The sequence below is a fragment of the Pollicipes pollicipes genome, unplaced genomic scaffold (genome assembly GCF_011947565.3).
Source record: "Pollicipes pollicipes isolate AB1234 unplaced genomic scaffold, Ppol_2.1 Scaffold_2555;HRSCAF=2994_pilon_pilon_pilon, whole genome shotgun sequence".
Taxonomy (NCBI): domain Eukaryota; kingdom Metazoa; phylum Arthropoda; class Thecostraca; order Pollicipedomorpha; family Pollicipedidae; genus Pollicipes; species Pollicipes pollicipes.
In genome coordinates, this window is record NW_023596136.1 from 6,689,495 (window position 1) to 6,710,481 (window position 20,987).

A 20,987-nucleotide genomic window follows, 5' to 3' on the forward strand; every position below is an offset into this window, starting at 1 on the left:
ATGATCCAAGTTAACAATTTGTTTTTAGGAAACGTGCCGTCTAGTGTAATCTTTGACGCTTATTGAAATGTAAAAATCAAAACAGTCTTATATGATTTTAGACACCACGACCCTTAAAAGATCAAACAAGGTCGTTGACTTTGAAGGAACGCCAGTGGCTTTTTGCTTAGAACAAGTATCTAGGCTGACGGTGGATGCATGAAACGGGCTGGGGACACTTTGAATGCAAATCTGGAGTTTGACCTTGTTTGACCTTATTTAACCGAAGGTCATGACCTAAAAACCTAAAATTTTGACACGAGTAAGCTCACGCACTGGTTAACACAGCCCTTGCATCCGGTGTTTCTAGCCCTCTTAATTTCTGAGACATCATGGAGTCAACTTGACCCCCCACCCGGGTGAAGGGTGTTCAACCGGCCACCTAGGCGCCTTTTAACACTTTTCCAATGTGTTCTAAAAATCAAGACCATTTCAAAGGCTGTAGGTCACCATGACCTTGTAAACGTCAAACAAGGTGATTGGCCTCAAATTAATACCAGAGACCCTTTTCTTAGAGCAAGTATCTAGGTTCAAGGCGAATGCGTGAAGAGATCTAGAGGCACTTGGAACACCAATGCTGAGTTTGACCTTGTTTGATCATGTTGGACCCGAAGGTCAAGATCTGCAGACCAAACATGGACCACATGGACCACAAGTTTTGACACAGCTGATTTCATATGCAGACCAACCCATCCTGTGAATTTAGTGTTTCACGTTTCGTCGTTTTTTGAGATCACAGGGTGTCAAATTGACCCCACCCGAACGAAGGGTACTCAACCAGCCACCGGGGGCGTGTTGAGCATATCGCGGACTTCCGGCATCTTAGTTAAAAATAATCTCTGAAGATGTGGCACTTCTGTGTTGCGTATTTTCATTGGCAAACGGCGCCTTACTGATAGATGCTTTGAGGCAAATATATTTTGCGGGAGGAAGAACTAGTTCACACATATTTTTTAATGAATACTAAGTATATTCTATTTTCTTATCTTTATTGTGAACAGAGAGAATGTGTGTGCTACATCTATGTGGTGGGTTGAAATTTGTGGCAAATGCATTTCCAAGAGCCATCATACCGCACGTGGACAAGAAACTGATCGTGGGCTAGGAAGTGCTCGCTCCCTGAAATAATGCGCAATGCCGCCATGTTCCATGTTGGTACAATGCAATTTGGAGTTTTATTGGCTGCTAGAATTTTCACGAATATGCGTAACTTTTTTGCAGTTTGAGCAGATGGTTTTTGAAGGGTGAACGACAAAATTCTTACAGCCATTGAAAGGGTGACTGTAACGCGGTCCAGGTCGAATATTCAGATCCACACAGACGCTTTCGTGTCAGGGGCAAACGAGACTTTAAGAATTTTGATGCTTATTCTGAGCGAGCAACAAAGCTGATTATTATAAAAGCGCAAGGGGAGGGCTATACTGACCACATGCTCTACATAGGTGCTATCTGTTTTGGAGCATTGTCGCGTAACCACGGGTGCAGCGACTGAAGTGCACATGCAAGCGCCAGAGAGAGAGAGAAAGAGAGAGAGAGAGAGAGAGAGAGAGAGAGAGAGAGAGGCGAGAGAGAGAGCTAGGAGAGAAGAGAGAGAGAGAGGAGAGAGAGAGAGAGAGAGAGAGAGAGAGAGAGAGGAGAGAGAGAGAGAGAGAGAGAGAGAGGAGCAAGAGGAGAGAGGAGAGCGAGAGAGGAGAGAGGAGAGAGAGAGGAGAGAGAGAGAGAAGAGAGAGAGAGAGAGAGAGAGAGGGACTATGATAAGAAGGAATAAGGCTATTACTGCTGTCTTATCTGTAGTGTACATATCGAGGAACTAGGCTTTTACTACCGTCTTATCAGTTGTAATATGATCGCATGCAAAGACATATTTCGTATTGATCAGTAGACAACTAAATTTGGTATATTTCCCAAACAATTAGAGTGGTCCAGCTCTTAAAATCGCGGGAACTTTTGAACAGCACTATTCCAGACATTTGTGTTTGTCATCCCCTGTGTTTAAAGCCCTGAAACCGAGGTGCCATGATGCTATCGTCACCAGCGAAAAAAAGAGCGATTGCATTCTCCTATCATAACCATCTCTTGAAACGCCGAGTATTCACAATATATCCATAATATTACACCCTCAGTGGCAGCAGAACTGCCAGTCATTCCTAGACGTTGTGCATAAGTTGGCAAATCCCAAACGTCAGAGAAACCCCGACATGGCCACTGCACGAACTGGAAATCGGGTGATCAGGAGACGTTCTTGGAGAGGGCAGTGTTGTTCAAACACTGACGTCTTCGGTTAACCGAGACTGTATGCCTCTCGTCGCCTATTGAGGCTCCTCACTGTGCCATTTGGCGTGTTTTTATTATTACGGTGTTGTATAAGTTTCATCGACAAAACAAATATTTGGGGATGTGATTCGAGATAACTTGATTAAACGAATGGTTGATACTGATCTGGTTTATAAGCAATATAAGACTATAAGTACAATGCGTAAGGACTTCAAATCAGTACGCATGTATTTTCGACATCCAACAAATGTTTGGGGTCACGGAATTTACACCAGCCCCATTCAGTAGCGTGCCTGCTGTCTTATTCCCTTAAGTAAGAATTTGGTGGTCTTGCACTCAAAATTCGAGGATTAAAACACGAAATTAGACTCGGAATAATATCAAAGAAGTTAGGGTTAAGCGGAGACGCACGATCTGTGAGGGCGCTGGGATCCGGGCGCAGACTCCGGCCCATGCCATGCGACAAGGATGGCCTCGAGGATCGGACTCAGACTCAAGACACTACGAATTGGATTCGAACTCCGGCTCAGATCCTTATGGTAGGACACAAGACACTACGACGTGGCCTCGGACCAATGTCATTGGACTAGACACATGCTTGGTTTGAAGTTAAACTTTCTTTTCTTAAAAGGTTCAATGTTTTCTCAGTCAGGTCACGGCTGATATATCATTTTGAGTCGTCCTATTTTCACTCAGTACATTTTCTCTGACTCTCTACTGATCCTGACTTCCGGCCGATGCCCTTGACCAAAGGTGTAATGTGGTGACGACCGGCTGCATTCATGAGGCTTCTTGGAATTATTTCGTCATCAGGTTCTCAGCTTTGTTCTTCTTGAACAGCTGCCTAACCCACCCGTTGAGTGTCATTAATTCAGTCAAGTGGCACAACCGTCCGTATTGTCAGATACAGCATTTCTCGACCTACTTGTATATGATGTTGCACTTTTAGCACCAGATATCTTAAACTTTACAAAGGCATCTCAGCTTGTCAGGCTTCCAGCTATGCAAAATAACCGGCAGCGGGAATGTTGTCAGTTAGGTTGTCATACCAGACGATATTTCATTTCTTTAAAGGTTAAAAAGCATTCCGAATCCATGGAAGATCATTATGAATGGCAATGAAATGAATATGGGGGCCATTTCAAACGAGCCGCTTAATACCAGAATTCAACAGGTCTTCTCGTCATCATTTTCACGACCCTACATGGTTGGAAAATTGTATATTTTGAAGCCCTGTTAACAACACTGAAGAAGATTTCCCCAGTCTCAGTTACATTGTCACACCAGCCGTCAGCACCCTGCTACCTAGACGTGGTGTGACCGCAGAAACCGTAACAAAATAAAGGCGTGAAAAGAAGCCCGGCACCTAAGTGAGACCGCCGCATGCACTCGTCTGAGGGGTGCGGCACTGGAGACTGAATGTTCCACGTGCGTCGGATCCGGGTGGCAATGTCTGACAGGAGCGAGCATGGTGTACACATGGTGCGCAATGACAGCCTGAAGTCCTGCCACCACGGGGTTCGGACGGGTCCCGGCCTCCCGCTCCATCCCAGCCGCGGCCCGGACAGAGACGCCGGTCGCGGCCGCGATTTCTGGACGGGTCCCCTGACCAGACCCTGCCGCGATTCCAAGGATTCCGCTGCTCGTGATGGCCCCACGCTCAGCAGCCGCAGCAGGCTCGGCACGTTCCCTCTAGGCCAAGTTATCCAGGCAGGTGTGGTAAGCGATCGTAACTAGCCCGATGCGGCTCTGTCATTTGTTTTGTTTTAGCGCTGCTCCATGCCTTATCTGTGCGCAGACGGATGGGGCGTGCTGCGAAATGTGCACGTGCATAGCAAGTCGCAGGATTATCTCCTGGTCTGTTCGGTAGCTTTTGTTTTTTAAGAGGTTTCTCTTAGCACCGTGATCATTTTATGAAGTTTGGGCCTAGGCATCGACCGCATGAAAGGCGTGCGCGAGGCAATGAATGGGCCGTCCACAAATTACGTCACGCAAAGAGGGGGAAGGCGTTGGTGGAGCATAACCATCGCGTAGTAGGCGAGAGGGAAACAGCTCGGTGTTACTCTGAGGTGTGGCTGCAAGCCGCTCTCAAAGTCTTTAAAACTTTTTTATAGCTACGTTACCATTTGGGGACGTTACGTTTAACATAGCGTAACTAATGGAAAAGGATTTTTTACACGGCACGATCATTGCACCATCGGAGAAAGTTGGCTGAATGTGGCGAAAAATGTGTGGAATACCCAAAGCGAATTGCAGCCGAATGCATCACGAAAAAGAGCTGACCTATTTAATTTGTTTTTATTTATTGAGATCGAAAAACTGTTCTTTGGGAGAATAGTTCTGTTTTCAGTCCGGGGAAAATAACAACATCATTTGCACATCATGCCTCTATGCCTCAAAGTATGCAGTGGGAAATGTTATCGAATGCCATTGGAAACCATATCGGTCGCCTCCACGACGATCTCTGTCAGGCGCTGGAGTTCTCGTAATTCGGCTGCGCTGGCCGACGTGTGGAAGGGAACGCATGGTGAGTGATCATGGCATGTCACAACCACACGGGGGGCATGGAGCGAGACTGCGGCGAGGAAGGCCAATGCAAAATTTGGGTGGGCTTGTTAGAACTTTCTCAGCCCAATAATCTGTTATCGCTCCGGGTAGGACACAGAAGGTGGTGGTGATTATCATGTATATGCTTTGTGTGGTTAAAAGAGGCTATTGTAAAAATCGTTAAGTTTAGCTAGAGTAGGTGAAATGTTTCCTCCACGTGATTTTCCGGCTCGCTATTTGCTCGTGCTACTCATTATTTTAGTCACCAGTGGGTGGCAGAACCAGTCTGAATTCGCGGGGGAGGGAAAATCAAGCGTGCGTTCGCTTGATTAGTGCATTTGTGCATCGCGAATTATTACCCAAGGGCGGGTGTTTGGAGATGCAGTAAAGCAGAATTAATAGTAATTATGTGATTTCGACAGAATTTGGGCCCGTAAACATCTTTTATAGCAGGGGTGAAGGGACTCACAACATCTAATGACCGCAACCTTTAAAAGTGTTTCGTGACTTATGTATTTAGCTGGCTCATGCCTCTTGTCTTTTCCAGTGTACACTGTTTTCCATCGCTTTTGTCTCGTATGTCCACATGCGCCACTTTCGTCAATTTTTGTGAGCCAGTGTCCAAGCTGGGATAGACGCGGAGGATCTATTGCATATTGGAGTTACATGGATGGTTGCCTGATAGTGCTCGCGTGTTTGGTGAAAGTAAGCAAGGTTGATGTCACTGCTCATTTTCATCTGTATTAGTAATAAGATCTAGTCATCGGCTGAGATTCAATTTGTTTTGATCCGAGCCTCGGTGCTCAACATTTTGAACAATTGGAGAACGGTGAGTGTACCAGCGTTGACGCTCAGATGAGCTACGTACCTATCATTGATCTAATTGTGCATGAGACGGGTGTAGATTGTGGAGGAGAAATCATGTATTTTCTTTGGATCTCAAACAAACTGAAATTTTGGGGGTCTATAAGGTGGCACTGTAGTGTCATTTTCATGATTGCATGAGTTATTAGTTCTGACTAAAATCTGTGGACCCCCACCAGCAGTGTGGTGTGACCATCATTTGTGTAAATCATTGGAGTTCTGACAGAAGTAGGCAGATGTCATTTCACAGACACTAAACCTGCTGGCAATTTTTTCCCTTACTAGTGCCATTATTTTGTGATGGTCTTGCACATGGCAAACCTGCTGTGTCCCAGATATTTTTGAAAGTTTGTGCTTTTTGTCTGAGGAGAAGGCTATTTTCCTCATAAGCAAACATTTGTTTGTTCAGTTGGAGCATCTTTTTTGCCATGTTTTGATCTTTGGTGATAACATCTGTTGTGCTGTCAGTAGTACCTGAAATTTGGTTTTGGCTCTTGGGTAGAGAACAGAAGTTCTAAAATCATTGCTTGAAGGGAGACCAAAATAGCCAAGAGAAATATGCACTGTGTGCACAACTGGCACTGTGGGACATTCTTTAGCAGTAATTGACAATGAACACTATACACTAGCTGGCCTCAGTGATTGTCAAAGACCATTGAAGATCAGCTACTTATGATTATTGAATTTTCTACCTTCTTAAGTAAGTGCTTCCTTCTTGAGTGTATCCTTACATCTTCTGCACTGTGAAGCTATGGAGCTGAAAGAAAGGTGTGCACATTGACTGAAGGTGTGAGTCTCAGTTCATACTGATATAAACCAGTGCTTAAAATGTGGTGCACCTGTTGCATAAATCCCTACAGCACATTATGACAAATTTATGGTTAAATTGACATGCAAGCCAAAATGATATATGTGTATATAGGAACATGTGGGGCATGGTATTTTGTGCAGCTAGCTTTCAGCCAATATACAATCTTTCTCACCTAAGGGAAAGATGCTGGAGCATGTGATACCAACCCAGGCCTCTACTGACATAGATATATTTAATTTAATAATGTGTGTGTAGTTTCCTATTTAGTTGGATGGGACTCTAGCTTCTCCTCCTCTCCCCCCCCCCCCAACTTTGTTGATCAAATTCAGAAGAACATGGTTTGCACTATTTTTGGGGTTTAATGATTTCTTTGCCCACCATCTCCACAAGGTTATGTATAAAACTATGCCATCTGGGACATGAGACTGCTGCATAATCAGGGATTGAGGTCAGTATGGCAGGAGAGGGGAATTATTCCTCTTAGAGCAAGCCAGCTCTACATAGTTACAAAAATGCATTTGTATGGCTCAAAAAAGTTGATGTCAGTATGCAATATGGCAACTGGTCCTGTACTATGCTTTGTGGTCAAGAAATTGTATTACTGTACAGATACTTTTGTAAGTTATATGTGCTTTGGTGCCTGTGAACTATCTTTTGCATAAAGGCTACCTTATACCAATGCAGGTAACTGTTATTTTGGTGTTAAGGTGGTTAGCCCCATGCTAGGTAATGTTACAGATCTGGAGCCTGGATTTTGTGTTTATCTGGCTAAGGTTTTGCACCTAGGGAATGTTCAATTGTGTGCCAAAATTTCTGGGGTACTCTACACTTTGAAGTGCTCTTTCCTGGGCCCTGAGAAATGGTGGGTGGCTGAAATAATCAAATTGGATGCATTCTGGTGTGACCAGACATATCTTTTAGAAAAGTTGGGAACAAATAAAGGGAAGCTGGAGCAGCATTCCTTGGAGGTGATGTATGTATTAAATACCTTCTTGACTCAAGAGCTGGTCTTGTATTAAGTAGAGGATGTGAGTAGTTGCTTTTATAACTTACCATAGCTTTTTGGTTTGCTTGGTTTGCAGTATGGTTATATCCTCACTGTGACTTTTAAAAAATTGAGCACAGGGCTGTTCATTGCTTCAGATCATGCTTGATTTAAAATGTAGGCAGTAGCTGGCAGGTGATCATACCAGTGCATAATTTGACTGCAGTGGTGTTAAGCTAGTAGTTACCAGGGATATATGCACTATGTCTGCTTTCAGTGTGTGCAGAAGAGTGGACTAACTTTGTATGTACATCTAACTGTTCATCTGTTGGATATGATTAATGATATACTGTGTGTGATATTTGTGTTGTCTTGTCACCTGAGGTGCATTTTCATTGATGCAGATGATGTAGTACTTGGTAAATATGCCAATATTGATATTGCAATGTTTTCCCATGCAGGTATAACAATGTGCCAACATGATGCATCTCACATTTGTCCTGTATCAGCAATGTTCTTGATCTGCACATTAGCTCTGTTCTGCTTCACCAAGAAAATAGGGAAGTTGTGATGCATCTCAGGGTGGCTACTATCACTGAGCAGGTTTGCTAAGCAGTCTAGATACTCCAATATGCTTCTGCTTATAAAGCAGCCTGTAAGCTATGTTTGATGGCACTGATGTATGATCAGAGTTGTCCAGTAGGCTGGGGCCATGTGACCCCAATCTTCAAATCAGGTGTGGGCCACTGGGATAGCAGCATTGATTTTGAACTGTTGGGCCAAGAATACCACAGATGTGCAATAAGTATTGCCTTAGTATGTTACACTGTTTACACTGTCATGGAATGGGGTGGGATGGAATTCTAGGCATTTGTAATGTCATCCACTAAAGATACTCCTGTCAGAATCCACCCTCAACCTCAACAAGTCCCTTATTGCATCCATGTTATCCTCTTATGGAAACTGTGCTTGTGACCTGTGACCACATGCATGGTTTTTGTACTGTTGATAGAGGTTGAGGGGTTGGGTGGGTTGCACTGCAGATGTGCAAATAAGCATTTTCTAACTGTGTTACACTGCTTACACTATCACATTTTGGTCTATGCAGACACCATGATGTTGCATGTGTATGATTTTTTGTTGCTCTCCACATGGTGCAACTCATTGTCCATCAGCAACACTGCATACGCTGTTGTCTCAAAGCTGTGTGCCTTGTTGATTCTTGTGCCCAGTGATTGAACGGTCTCACCCTGCTTTCAGGTTCTGTTCATATGACCATTTTTTCTCAAGACTACTGGTTGCCGCCTGACCCCCAAAGAGCGCGGTCGGACGCGTCCCCGATGAGTTCACCACTGCCAAGCCAACCTTTCGGCTCCTTATACAACAACCAGATCTCGGGTGAGTGACATGGGGCTGTGCATTATATATGAGGTGTGCTGGTTAGCATACAGTCTTGGTATTTGCTGCATCATGACTATGACTAACCGAAACTCTGCATGTTTCTCTGCTCGATTCATGCCTGGGAAGACCTTGATTCCTGCCTCATATTTGCGCTGTTATGACTGTAGATTGCGTGTAACCTTTGGCGTGCAATTGAAATGTGTGCTCAGGGCATCAGGCATAAGCTTTTACATGCATCGATAATGCCCACCGAAGTATGGGGTATGTACTTTTTCATATCGTTTTGGGTGCCTTGAGGCATGGTAACCCGTTGTGGTATTATGTCGGCCAACACGTATTTGCTCGTCGTGATAACTCAGCTGGTTCGGGTGCATGCCTGCTGGTCCACCCACGCGTGGCGGGGTGAGTTCGAGTCGCTGTGGGTGCTCGCTACTTGCCTCCGACTGGGATGGCCTGCGGCCGGTGGCAGCGGCTGCACTTAGGGTCAGGTGACGTCCGAGCCGTGCCGAACATTGCGTTGTGTCAACCTGTCGCTGAAAAATAATGTTGACCTGGGATCTCACGATCGGATGGTGAGGTTACGCCACACGCAACTAGCACTTGTCTGCAGCCGCCGCGTGTTTCACCACGCACGTGGCGTGTGCGTGCACCCCTGCCCAAGAAGAAACACGCTCATTAACCACTAGAACCACAGGGCGATGTAACGTAAGTGCTCTGTTGTGCTGGCATATTGTGAGCCAGAACTCGATGGTGATTGTGTGCCTGTTGCACTGACCAGGTATTCGTCGATGGTACGTGGTTTCTCTGGCCGTTGCCTTACCTGTAGGTTTCGTGGTAAGATGTGCATTTGAGTTCGCACTCGTCGTATGTCGTACAAGCGGCACTGTGACTTCTTTGCTGGATGTTGAGCTGTGCCGGCGCTACCGCGTAAGATTGTTGTCAGAATTCCCTGCTGTCGTCACCAGCGAGCGTGTCGTGAAGTCTGCTGGTGTTCTCAGCCCACTGGCGCGTCTCCACGACCGCTGGTGGCCGCCTGTGACATGGGCGCCGCGTCTCTCCGGCAGGCATGGGCAGCTTGGGGCTCCAACAGTCGGCAGCGCGCGGCATGGCGTCACGCGGCTTCGGCAACAACGGGCTGCCGGGTCACGTGACACCGACGTCAGCGGGCTTCGCGTCCGGCCTGGTGGGCGGGCTGCCGCAGCCGGGCCAGGCGTCTCCCAGCCGCGGCCTGCTGCCCATCAGTAGCCGGGGCGGCGTCATCGGCCCGCAGCGACCCATCGGCAGCATGGGCGACATGATGAGTCGACAGCCGACACTCGGGTCAGTGGCGGCTCGGACGGCGGCGTGCGCCGACGCAGCCGGGCGCTGGCAGCCTCACAGGGCCGCCTTCCTGTTCTCGTGGTCTCGTCTGTGCTGCATTCTGTCCGTGATGCTGGACTGGAGTGGATATTCCGACCGCCCCTTCTCCTAGTGTTCGCTGTGTAGTTACTTTACTGTCCTGTAAGTGCGTCCTATGCCCCTGCTCTTCCTAGGTCCCGTTCATTCACCGTCTATCCTCCCTTCCTCTAAGCTGCTCTCTGTTTCTGTGTCGTACCACCTTGGGTAGCCGCCTGTGGCGCCGGAGCCGCAACTCTCAAGCAGGCATGGGAAGCTCTAGCTCTGCTCTTACCTGACTGCCATGCCATTACCACGCCTTCCTCGCTGCCGTTTTGGCTACGACAGGTGTTCCTATGAGTCCGATGGCATTGTCCCACGTGAGGATGATTTGCTCAGCTGGGAAAGCATTCGTCGCACTGCCGTACCCGAGAAGTCACGGGGCTTAAGCCTGGGTCCGTACCAAGTGTCTCTTGGTCCCCCACGGCAATCGGCGTGATATCTTCCGACGCTAACTGACATTTGGTGTTAAGTGCGTCGTTAATCCGCACCCACCCCCCGCCAATCGTCAGCCACCCCTCTCTTGCTGCCCTCTGCGCCGCTTTCATTCTGGTCCCTGCAGCTCTCTGACGCTATTCGGTATTTGCATTTAATGTCGGTTTTCCCCATCCCTCCGTCTGTAACATCTTCACGCTGGCGTCGTTCTTTCTCTGTTGCGCACTGTGGACAGCCATGCTGCCCTCTAAGTCCCCTCCATGACCCTGTCTTGCCGCCCCGTAGCAGCTGCCCTCTACCCTATATATGCTTCCATGTCAGAATTCCTTCCCTTGCTGGCCTTTGCCCATCTTTACCTCTACGATCCCACCTCACGCCGCTGTCCCGTGCTGCCCTCTGCCACCATATCATGCTACCATAGGACTGATCCTGCACGCCCCCGTGCGTGCCTTTGTTCCGCTCTCGGCTGCCTGACCAGCAGGCCCAGTGCAGTTTACTCTCGCATTCGTCAAATGTGGCGCGAAGTCTCGGTGCATCGTGATGGCTTAATCTGACGAGATGTGGGATCCAGCAGTGACAAGGACACTGTCCGACCGTTTACTAGTGTAGCAAAGTGCCCTGGTCAGAGCGCTGCGACCTCTCACGCCAGTGTTGTCACCCGACGCTCGGACGCGGCCCCGTGATGGCGTGCCGGCGGCTCCACTCACCCCGTCTCCGGCCGGCAGGGTGGGCGGCGGCCGCTCGGGGCTGGGCTCGTTCGGCCTGACGGGCCGCCCGCTGGCCGGCCAGCCGTCCATGATGAATGTGTTCGGTCCGCCGCTGAGCGGCGCCGGCGACACGGCGCCGCCCCAGCTCGACCTCTCCGAGTTCCCGAGCCTCTCCAACCGGGCGCACGGCGAGCCGCCGCCCAGCCCGGCCATCTCGCGCACACCCTACGGTAGGCGGCCGACGGCGCCGCGCCGCTGCGTCGCGGTGCTCGTGGTCAGGGGTGCCGACCGTCTCTTGTAACAGTCGATGTGTGTGTGTGGGGGGGGGGGGGGGGGGCGCAACGCCGAATGACGCTGCGTGTTGAATGTGTACTTAGATCCCCAGCAACATTACTCGACCAGGTGTACAACGGGGTATGGGTGTGCTGGTTCGAGACGATGATTGATGTTGCGTTTTGTCTGGCAGCTTCAAGGCCCTCTTTAAACCGCGACCTGGGTAAAAGACATTTATTTGCATCGTTAGAAGAAAATGACGCCGATTTTTTGCCATACATTGGCCTCTTTCGCGAGGTGATCGCTAGGCCAGCACCACCCCATTGTTCGCTTTGCAATAACAAATTTTAGCAGCATCGCTGCAATTCTAACGAATGTGGATGAGAACCGCTGCACCATCATTGAAATTCTACCAAATCAGCGAGTGCATTGACGGTTCTCTGGGCGAGTGGACATCGTGGTATCCCGCTCGGCTCACGGTCGTCCGCGCCCGTCCCGCCAGTCGGAATGGTGAAGCAGCAGACGAGCGAGTCGTCCGAGTTCACGATGTCGTCGGAGGACTTCCCGGCGCTACCCGGCAGCCAGCCGGAGCGGGCCAACCAGTCGGACCAGGGCATGGAGAACTCGGGCACGCTCGCCATCGGCGGCTCCTCTGCCAGTAAACAGCAGAAGCAAGGCATCCAGACGCATCCAGACGGTACGACCCGCCGCTCACGGCTGCCGCACGAGCGGCTTGCGGTCGGGGGAACGATATACCCGGGCGCAGTGACGTCATCAGATGCTCGCAGTGGTGCGCGCACCAGGCTGGCAGACGCGCCTAGACGGTTCGCGGGCAGTGACGGAGAGAACGCAGCGAAACGTGTCAGGGCGACACGCGATGGCGCATCGCGCGCGGCGAAACGCGCCCAGTCTGAGCGAAAAGGCGGACACAGGGGTAGGGTGGCATCCCAGGTGATAAACTTTGAAATACGAGGCTTTCTGTCATTATGCGACAGTAGAGTCGTTCTGGTAACCTGCTCACGGCCACCCGCTGGGCGAGCCCGCGGCGTCTCACCCGTCCTCCGCCCCCTCCCCTGCAGGCAAGGTGACCAATATCCCGGCGAGTATGGTGGCCGACCAGTTCGGCATGGTCGGCTTCCTCTCATTCATCCGGACGGCGGAGACGGACCAGAACATCGTGCAGCTGGCACAGGGCTCCGACCTCACTACGCTGGGGCTCAACCTCAAGTCGCCGGAGAACCAGTACCTGACGTTCGGCGGCGCCTGGGCGGAGGCGCCCTGCCGAGCGCAGGACATCGACTTCTACGTGCCGCGCGAGTACCTGACGAACGGCGTGACGAGGTGAGGATGGGGGGAGGGAGGGGTCGCTGGCGGCGCTGGCGGCTGCCACAGGGACGCCGGGCTAACGTGGAGCGCGTCGCACGTCCCGCTCTTCGACTCTAATTTGCTGCGTATAACGTTACCATCTTCGGTATCTGGACAAAATATCGACTTCGCAAAATATACGCACGAAGAATGTCGATTCAGTTAAGTGCCGACACGCAGAAGATCGACTCACGGAACGCAGTCGGGATATTAACACTGCGGACTGTTAGGCACGGGTATTCCCATGCACTTGACAAAGGGAGTAAGATAGGTCTTCGGAAAAAGTGGCGTGTAGTGTAAACATCACATATCACGTCTATTTCAGCGTTATTTGCTCAACAGGTAAAATGATTTTGTCAAATATTTTATTATGATCTGACCTGCCTGGTCACCCTTAACATCAGGCAGCCGAAACTAAACGTCATTGTGAACGTTCCGCGTCAATATTTGTTTTGTTTTATCTTGCTCTAGGTCATAAAGGGATGAAATGAGTTGGGGAAAGCTGGGAGTATTGGAGGGCAGTTGTTAACCATCCCATTTCGGCAGAAGGAAGTGGGGAAACACTTTCGGTTGGCATTGTGAATACGACCCCGACACTCTCCATTTTTGCGATAATTGTCGTTTTTATTGCTTGAGCAAAATTGGGGCTGTAAGTGGTTGCTCTATCCAGAGATTTGGAATGGGGCCCAAAGGGGCCTCCTATGACGCTCACAGAGCACTGGGCCGCGTTCCCCGCGGGCGAAGTACCTACATGAGTTGCTGCCTATGACGTCACACATAAGCAACTATACCTCAACCCTTTGGAACTGTTGTGACGCATGTACCCGTGACGTCATAGGTTGCGACATGTTGGCGGGGTTTGACAGTGGGGAATGCGGCCCTGGTATTCTGCTCAGGGCCCAGGTGTAACCGATCGTAAGCAGGTGCCGCCCCTTGGAGGGCATCGTAGTGGCGCCCTTTACAGGGTACTGCACCTAGCAGAAACATATGTGCTATTTTGGACCACTTTACCAGATTGCCAGATGATGCCATTTATTACTTGATTTTTCCCACGCCAGAGGCAGACTCGTCGCACATAATACACAGTCGCATAATTCGGAATGCGCACGGTTAAATACTGATTCTTGGTACATTTGTTTGAATCAGTCTTTGTTGTAAGCAGCACAGTGTTACTGAAAGGCATTGCCTGAAACAAATACTCGCTGCGCCGGCATTTCGCGTGTGGATAGCTAACGGTGTTGATATTGTGCGTGTCGATGTTTTTCCTGTTGACGTGAGCACTTCGATATTTTGACTTGGAGTCTCTTCACAACCGTCGTTTCATTTGATTGTTAGCCTTCCCTGTAGACCTGCAGACCGTTTCGGCCATGGTCATTGTTTTCGTCTTGGCCTCGTCATTTGATAATTTTTCATTGAATTTCAGCCTTCTTCTGATTTTCGGTCCATATTTTTCGTCAGAACGTCCATCGCGAGCATATACCACCGCAATACGTGGTTTGGCTGTGTTCTGGATTTTTCTTGTACCTCTTTGGTGTCGTATGATCGTTTCAATCATTTCAAATCGTTCAGACATTGGCTGTTTTTGACCGTGTCGTCCGAGACTCGAACTGATTCATGGCTGTGGTTACAAATCATCGCCAGTATCGATTCGTGCACATGGCCAGCCAAGTACCCCACTGACAAGCACATGGTGTCTCAGGGAAAAGCTGGCACAGATATCGCTAAGCCGGTACGGGGAGGACCTGCTGTTCCACATCTTCTACATGAACGCCGGAGACGTCCTGCAAATACTGGCCGCCAGGGAACTGTAAGTCACCGACGTCCTTTCAGCGGCACACTGTGATGCACATGACAACGCCTGTGCGCAGCGCTGTTAGTCGTGATCGCACGGGTTTATAGATCCCTCTCCCTTCCTCTTCTGGATAATCTAGGTCGTTTGACAACATGAATAATTGTTGGTGAACAGTTTACTCGGCTGGATTGTTTGTCGTCTGCGTACCATGCGCGTTTTTTGCTGATCAAATGCTCTTCTGATCTAGCGTACGTCACTCCTGATTGTCATCTGTAGGTCTCATATTTATAATTAGACAATCGGGGCATGTACAGAAGTGTTAAACAGGTCAGGTTTAGGGCAGATGCGGTGGACGCAACATCTGTTGTGACATTTTACCTGTTTTTTTCTCAAATGTAAACAGCGTGCTGCCAAGCGTATTTGCCTTGCTAAAGATGTTAAGGGAAAAGTCTGTGGGGATGAAGTTCACACGACAAAATTCGTTGGGCAAGTCCGTCGGACTAAAGTTAGTCGAAAAAATAATTTGACCACGTTGCTCAGAAGCTTGTCGTGTAAATTTAGGTGACGAAAGCTCGACGTGTGAAAGTTGGTATAAAGCTAGCTATCATCTTGGAAGTCGATGGCAAAGGTTTGTCGTGCCAAAGTTTGTTGAGGTTAAAAGGTTATTCGGGAGGAAGTTCGTGTTGAACAAAGGTGGCTTTGGCTCTGGTGGAATGAAATGGAATCCACGTGGCTTTGGTGGAATGAAATTAGGAAATACGTGTAAAGCTATAGTTCAACGGCGGTAGACCATTGCGTGCAAAAATAAAGCTTGGTCGTACCAAAATTGGCAGCGAATGGTATGTTTGCTTCTGTTGAAAGGGCGCTGAGTCTGCTGGAATCAGCTATTGTTCGGTTGGCCTTAAATTGTGGAACCACGTCAGGTGTATGTTAAATTGTTGGCAAAGCTTAGTTTACACAAAAATTTCGCGCGTTCTTGGAGCTTCAGGGTATATAAGATGGCCGGCTTTGTCGGTACTGCATACGCTTCTGAAAAAGCTGCACTTGGTATACAAAATCGTGAGCAAGGGCGTCTATTTAGACATACAATGGGCCAAACTGGGCTGCTACACATTGGAGAGGAGGGAGGCTATTAAAACCTACCACACGGCCCCTTTAAACGGTGTCGGGCCGTTTACGCTGAGCTAAATTTTAAGCCCTGGATTCTGGAGCCACGCCTTCTGGGAACGGTCTCCAGCCCTGGCCGATACGACTCAAAGGAAGCCGTAGCTGCGCGCCAAGGTCCGCGCAGCTCTCACGCGCATAACATGGCGGAGGGGCGTGCACCTAATGACGTCACCCGGTCCGGCCAGCAATCAATCACGTCCGCCTCACAGACAAAAGGCACCCCCTGGGACGAAAGACGCCGCAGGCACCGCGCTGACATTTGATTAGCCTCCCCGGAGCTCAGTGCGCCGCGTATCTAGAGTCGTAGGTGTGGAATTGTATGAATAGCGACAATAGAAAGGGCAGTAGCTAAAATGTATACAACTGGTATGGCAGGCATCTGCCTATTTGGTATGTCATTCTTCCAACCTAAGCAAACATTTGGAAAGAACGAGAAAGTTGCCTATTTGACAAAATCGTGGTAGGTCTGCCCAGGCCGGCCAGGCAAGTGCAGCCTTACCAGAATTCACTGTGAATGTGTAAGACATGCATACCTCGTAGGCCAACTTAGCACCAATTGATCGACATGATGCACATACGCATGTTTTTACTTTAAGTGTTAGTGCATATGCTAGGATTGGCAGGGGTGCCGCATGACCAGGGTATTTGGCGCGCACTGAAGCCCAAATAATCATCGAGGCTGCGGCAAAATCGCGGATCCATTATGGGCTTCCTGAAAGCGTAAAATACGTACAAAGTAAGAAAGTGGGCTATCGGTGAATGTCAAACACATTCTTTTTCGATTCTGGAATTGTCTCGCTGAAATCATTAGCGTCATCATTGCAGTAGCAAATCCGAGGACCAATGTGTATAATCGGTTCCAGTTTGCGGGGGTTTCCGCATCGTTATGGGAATACACGTGTCGGAATGCATATTTGAGTGTTGCGCACTAAAATTGAAGTAGACTTCACCGTATTGAAATCGGGCACAGGCCTGCGCCCGTTAGGCTACTGCGGTGTGAACCTTACGCCATGCATGAATTTTGCGATACGAACTTTATCCTATCCGAGTTTCTGCAATACGAAGCTTTGCCTGACGACATTTGCTCCGGACAGACCTCTTAACGAACTTAGCGCAGAGCGCGTACGAACTTCGCCCCGGACGAACATTGGCCCGTACTAATTTTTGCCGTAGACGAACTTTTGCCACATGAATTTCTTGTCCAGACGAGCCTTTGTCCTGTACAAAATTTTGCTGCAGGCCTCGCGCAGATTGACTTTTACGAAACGAACTTTACTGAGGGAACCTTGCTCATACGAAGTATTGCTCAATGGAATACTGTCATACGAACTTAAATCCGACCATATTTTGCCACGAAAGCGTTGTTGAGAAGGTTCAAGCGTGGAACATCTTATCTCCTTACTTTTCGAGGGCATTGGGGCTGCTGGTGCCCGCTGTTTGGAGGAGAGAAGTCACCACACAAAGTCCCAATCGCAGGAGGCGTAATAACAGGGGGCACGCCCCAGTGAAACCGCATACACGCGTCGCCAGTCCGGCGGTCGTCAGCCGTGTGACCGCGGGCGCATCTGTCGACAGCTATAACCGGGACTGGAGGTACCTGAAGGAAGACCGGGTGTGGATCACACGAGCGCCCGGCCTGCCCCCTATGGAGAAGACCAACACGTACGAGCGGGGCACTTACTACTATTTCGATGCGCAGAACTGGCGCAAGGTGGCCAAGGAGTTCTGCGTCGACTACGACAAGCTGGAGGACCGGCCCGACCGGCCCCACCACCCGTCCGCATTCCCGGGCACCCAGTCGGTGTAGACGGCGCGCCGACGACCGACAATTGGCCGGAGTCGCCCTCGCGCCACGCCCGCCCTCTATCCTCACCCCCTCTCTGTCTGTCTCACGGTCTCACCGGGCCGGCCCGGGCCGGCCGGCGGCCGGCGGCCCGTTCAGCCGCGCGCGCGCGCGCGCCGACGTGTCCGTCGACTTCCTCGCGTCCTCCAGCGCGCGCAGCCCGCGCCGCCAGCTTCAGTTGCAGCAGAACACCCGCTCCCGAGATCGTGCCGCCCAACGGTGGAGCGCGCGCGTGCGGGCACCTGTGATAGGGGGCCGGTGGGCGCGTGACGCGGCCCGCAGGGGCGCCTCATTCCCGGCGGGCCGCGCCCCGTCGGCGCCGCGCGTGGCGCCCGGGTGCACAGCTCGGCGCGAGCGCGCGCCGGCGGCGGCCCGGCGCTCGGCCACCGAACCCGTCACGCGCACGCCGCAGAACCAGCCGTCTCCAATGCTTTGTGATCTGCAGACTGGGTGATCCCGATGCTCTAGCCTCTACTTGGAAGCATTTATTTTGTAAGGCCGGTCCGGCAAGGAGAGCGACATTGTGTTGTATTTCTGTTGTGACAAGCAATGGCCGAGTGCTTGTGCTGGCAGCAGCGCATAGGCACTGTACAATGGTGTAATTAAATAAACATTTTCATCAAGACGCATCTGTGTGTATTTCTCAGCTCAGCCAAGTACCAAGCGTACAGTGCTTCCGAAATGCTTGGTCAGAAGCAATATCTTCACTTGCAGCACAAAAGTCATCGCCCCGATGAATAGACAGAGTCCACGGGAGATCTAAGCAAAAGCGTATGGAGCGGCGGCGTGAGCACCTGCCCCGGACTAGACTATTTCACCTCTTCCTCGTTGGTCGCATCGTCGTCCGCCGCCGGCTCGGACGACTGGCTGGCGCGACTCAAGAATATGACGTCGTCGGCAATTATGGACGTCACTGTGCTGGTGTTGTTGTACGTGTCTTGAACCTGGAGAGAAAGCGCATACGCGCACATAGATTTCAGCTGACCGTCAGATGCATGCAGTCCGTGGAGGCATGCCGAGTCAAGTCCGCAAATGGTAAAATGACGTCAAGACAAAATAAAGCTGACACATCAAATGACAAAGGAAGGCAGCCTGGCAAATCTGTAGCGGCTAGCATAACGGTCTGTGGTAACAGCGTTGTCACTACATCGACAATTAGCATACAACCCTCCCCCCCATTCGCCAGATCCATATGCCCCCATCGGACCGGCGCCCTCCCTATCCCTGGCTGACCGTGTAGTAGCTGATGCTGCCACGGACCAGCAGCCGCTGGCCCTTGGCCAGGTGCTGGTGCACAGTGTCCCGCAGCAAGGGCCGAAACACACTGATCCGGTGCCACTGCACATGCTGACTGATTTCGCCTGAAACAGTGTGGCACGTACTTAGCATTGTCCATCTAAGCACACAGCACATGCTTATATGATTAATGCTGGCTGACATCCACTGAACCAGCACAGAATGATAATGCTGCACTGAGCAGGAGCACTCAAGCTTTTCAGCTGTTTGCGTACAAAGTGCGGAATTTTCGGGTGTCGCGTGCATTCGTGCGCACGTGCGAGCATGCCACCAACCTTCCAGATGCCGGTGGTATGTGTTGGTGGCCATGGAGAACACCACCACTGGGTGCTCTTCAGTGCCACGCTTCTGGGGCGCCGAGCCCGCCCTGCCCAGCAGTGTGACGCTGTTGATGCCTGGAACCACCATCCCTGGTCAGGCTTGCTCAGGAATGGGGACAGCACAGCAGAGGGACCAAGAGTGGTGGCTCAGTATACTGAAAGTGTCAGCATGGCTCACCTAGGGGTGGCAGACATGACATGGCTGACAGGATTTCCAGCTGGAAATGAAATATTAGTATGTGGTTGTGTATCAGCAATCTGCAATGGAAGTAAAGAATGAGCAAACTTAAAATAATTTACATGGTTTGGCACTCTTATGCACTCCACTAAGGTACAATGTGCTGAAGCTGAACTCCTTGACACACAAAATGTTTCTATTGAAAGACAAATGACAAACTAAGATGCACTGCATGACAGATTTACCATGTACATTGATTGCAAACTCATGTCCTTGATAAAATAACCTTCCTTTGTACATTTACTTACTCTTTTCTCCATATGAATTTTGTGAGCATTTTCTGGCCTGTGATGCAACAAACTGAAATCCAAGTCTGGCAACCTTTGCTGCATTCCACTGAAAAAGACACAAATGTTGGTAGTTAACAACAACTTTGAGCATACAAATGGATATCCACCAGACATTTCAAAATGCAAAATGTTGTCCTGAAAATACAACTCTTAAAAATCAACCAACTCATGTATGCATCATGCTGCATGTAGGGACTATTGCATATTCCCACAGTGGTAGTCACATAAACCTCAAGCTGCCCAAAAGAATCAGCTTTCCTCTTGAGAAGCTTTAGACCACACGGCTGTGGCATAAAGCTGAATGTCACTGTGTATTTCTGAATGTTTATCATATAACAGGTGATAAAATGCTGGACTCAGCATGTTGATCCTATGTGGTAATGCATGCCATAAAATGGTTCTCATGCAAAACCTTATGCAAAGATTGTTGTTCTACAATTTTCCTTCCAAAACTGTAATGTAAACACAAAGGAAGGTCACCTTTTCACCATTTCCAAACTGGCCATCCAGCCCTCTCAAGAGTAAAGCAGAACCATCTTAGGCAGGGGTAGCACCAGCTGGCATACACTTACATCATCCATACGCTTTTCAGGCATGAGATTTGCTGCCTTGAAAAATAAATGTAACCTGAACATGCAGAAGGGTCTGCCAAGATGGGGGTTATGACGGCCTCAGGGTTTTGCAACTTAATGTAACCTGAACCTGCAGGAGAGGTGCCGAGATTCCAGGCTTCAAGATTTTCAACAAATGAAATATGAGCGTGCAGAAGAGCCAAGGAAGACGGGGATCACCAGGCCTCAGGGCTTTCAAGATTCCCTTTTTATATACCTAAAAATATGTTTAGGCATCTTGCAGCTTTAAAATCATTTTACCACACAATTTACGCAAGGCATTATAGATATTAAA

General features: G+C 49.6%; 2 protein-coding genes across 3 annotated transcripts in view; one reads left to right on the plus strand and one right to left on the minus strand.

Moving 5' to 3' along the window:
- The first annotated feature begins 5,480 nt into the window (after positions 1-5,480).
- Positions 5,481-18,025, plus strand: LOC119103953 (CCR4-NOT transcription complex subunit 2). Its single transcript, XM_037227666.1, has 8 exons — positions 5,481-5,689; positions 8,781-8,918; positions 9,986-10,241; positions 11,516-11,727; positions 12,273-12,467; positions 12,850-13,111; positions 14,835-14,942; positions 17,670-18,025. The coding sequence occupies exons 2-8, from the start codon at positions 8,792-8,794 to the stop codon at positions 17,899-17,901; spliced, it is 1,392 nt and encodes a 463-aa protein (XP_037083561.1). The 5' UTR covers positions 5,481-5,689; positions 8,781-8,791; the 3' UTR covers positions 17,902-18,025.
- A 264-nt stretch (positions 18,026-18,289) lies between these two features.
- The window catches only part of mtSSB (mitochondrial single stranded DNA-binding protein), a 43,366-nt gene continuing 40,668 nt past the window's right edge, over positions 18,290-20,987 (minus strand). Inside the window, exons 1-5 of one of the 2 annotated variants that reach the window (XM_037227687.1) lie at positions 20,654-20,731; positions 20,040-20,127; positions 19,509-19,628; positions 19,171-19,298; positions 18,290-18,881 (exon numbers count right to left, since the gene is read on the minus strand). In XM_037227687.1, the coding sequence (XP_037083582.1) occupies positions 18,747-18,881; positions 19,171-19,298; positions 19,509-19,628; positions 20,040-20,127; positions 20,654-20,716 (534 nt within the window). In that variant the 5' untranslated portion in view covers positions 20,717-20,731 and the 3' untranslated portion in view covers positions 18,290-18,746. Of the gene's footprint in view, positions 18,882-19,170; positions 19,299-19,508; positions 19,629-20,039; positions 20,128-20,653; positions 20,732-20,987 lie in introns of those variants that run through there. The other variant, XM_037227694.1, reaches the window with a different exon arrangement.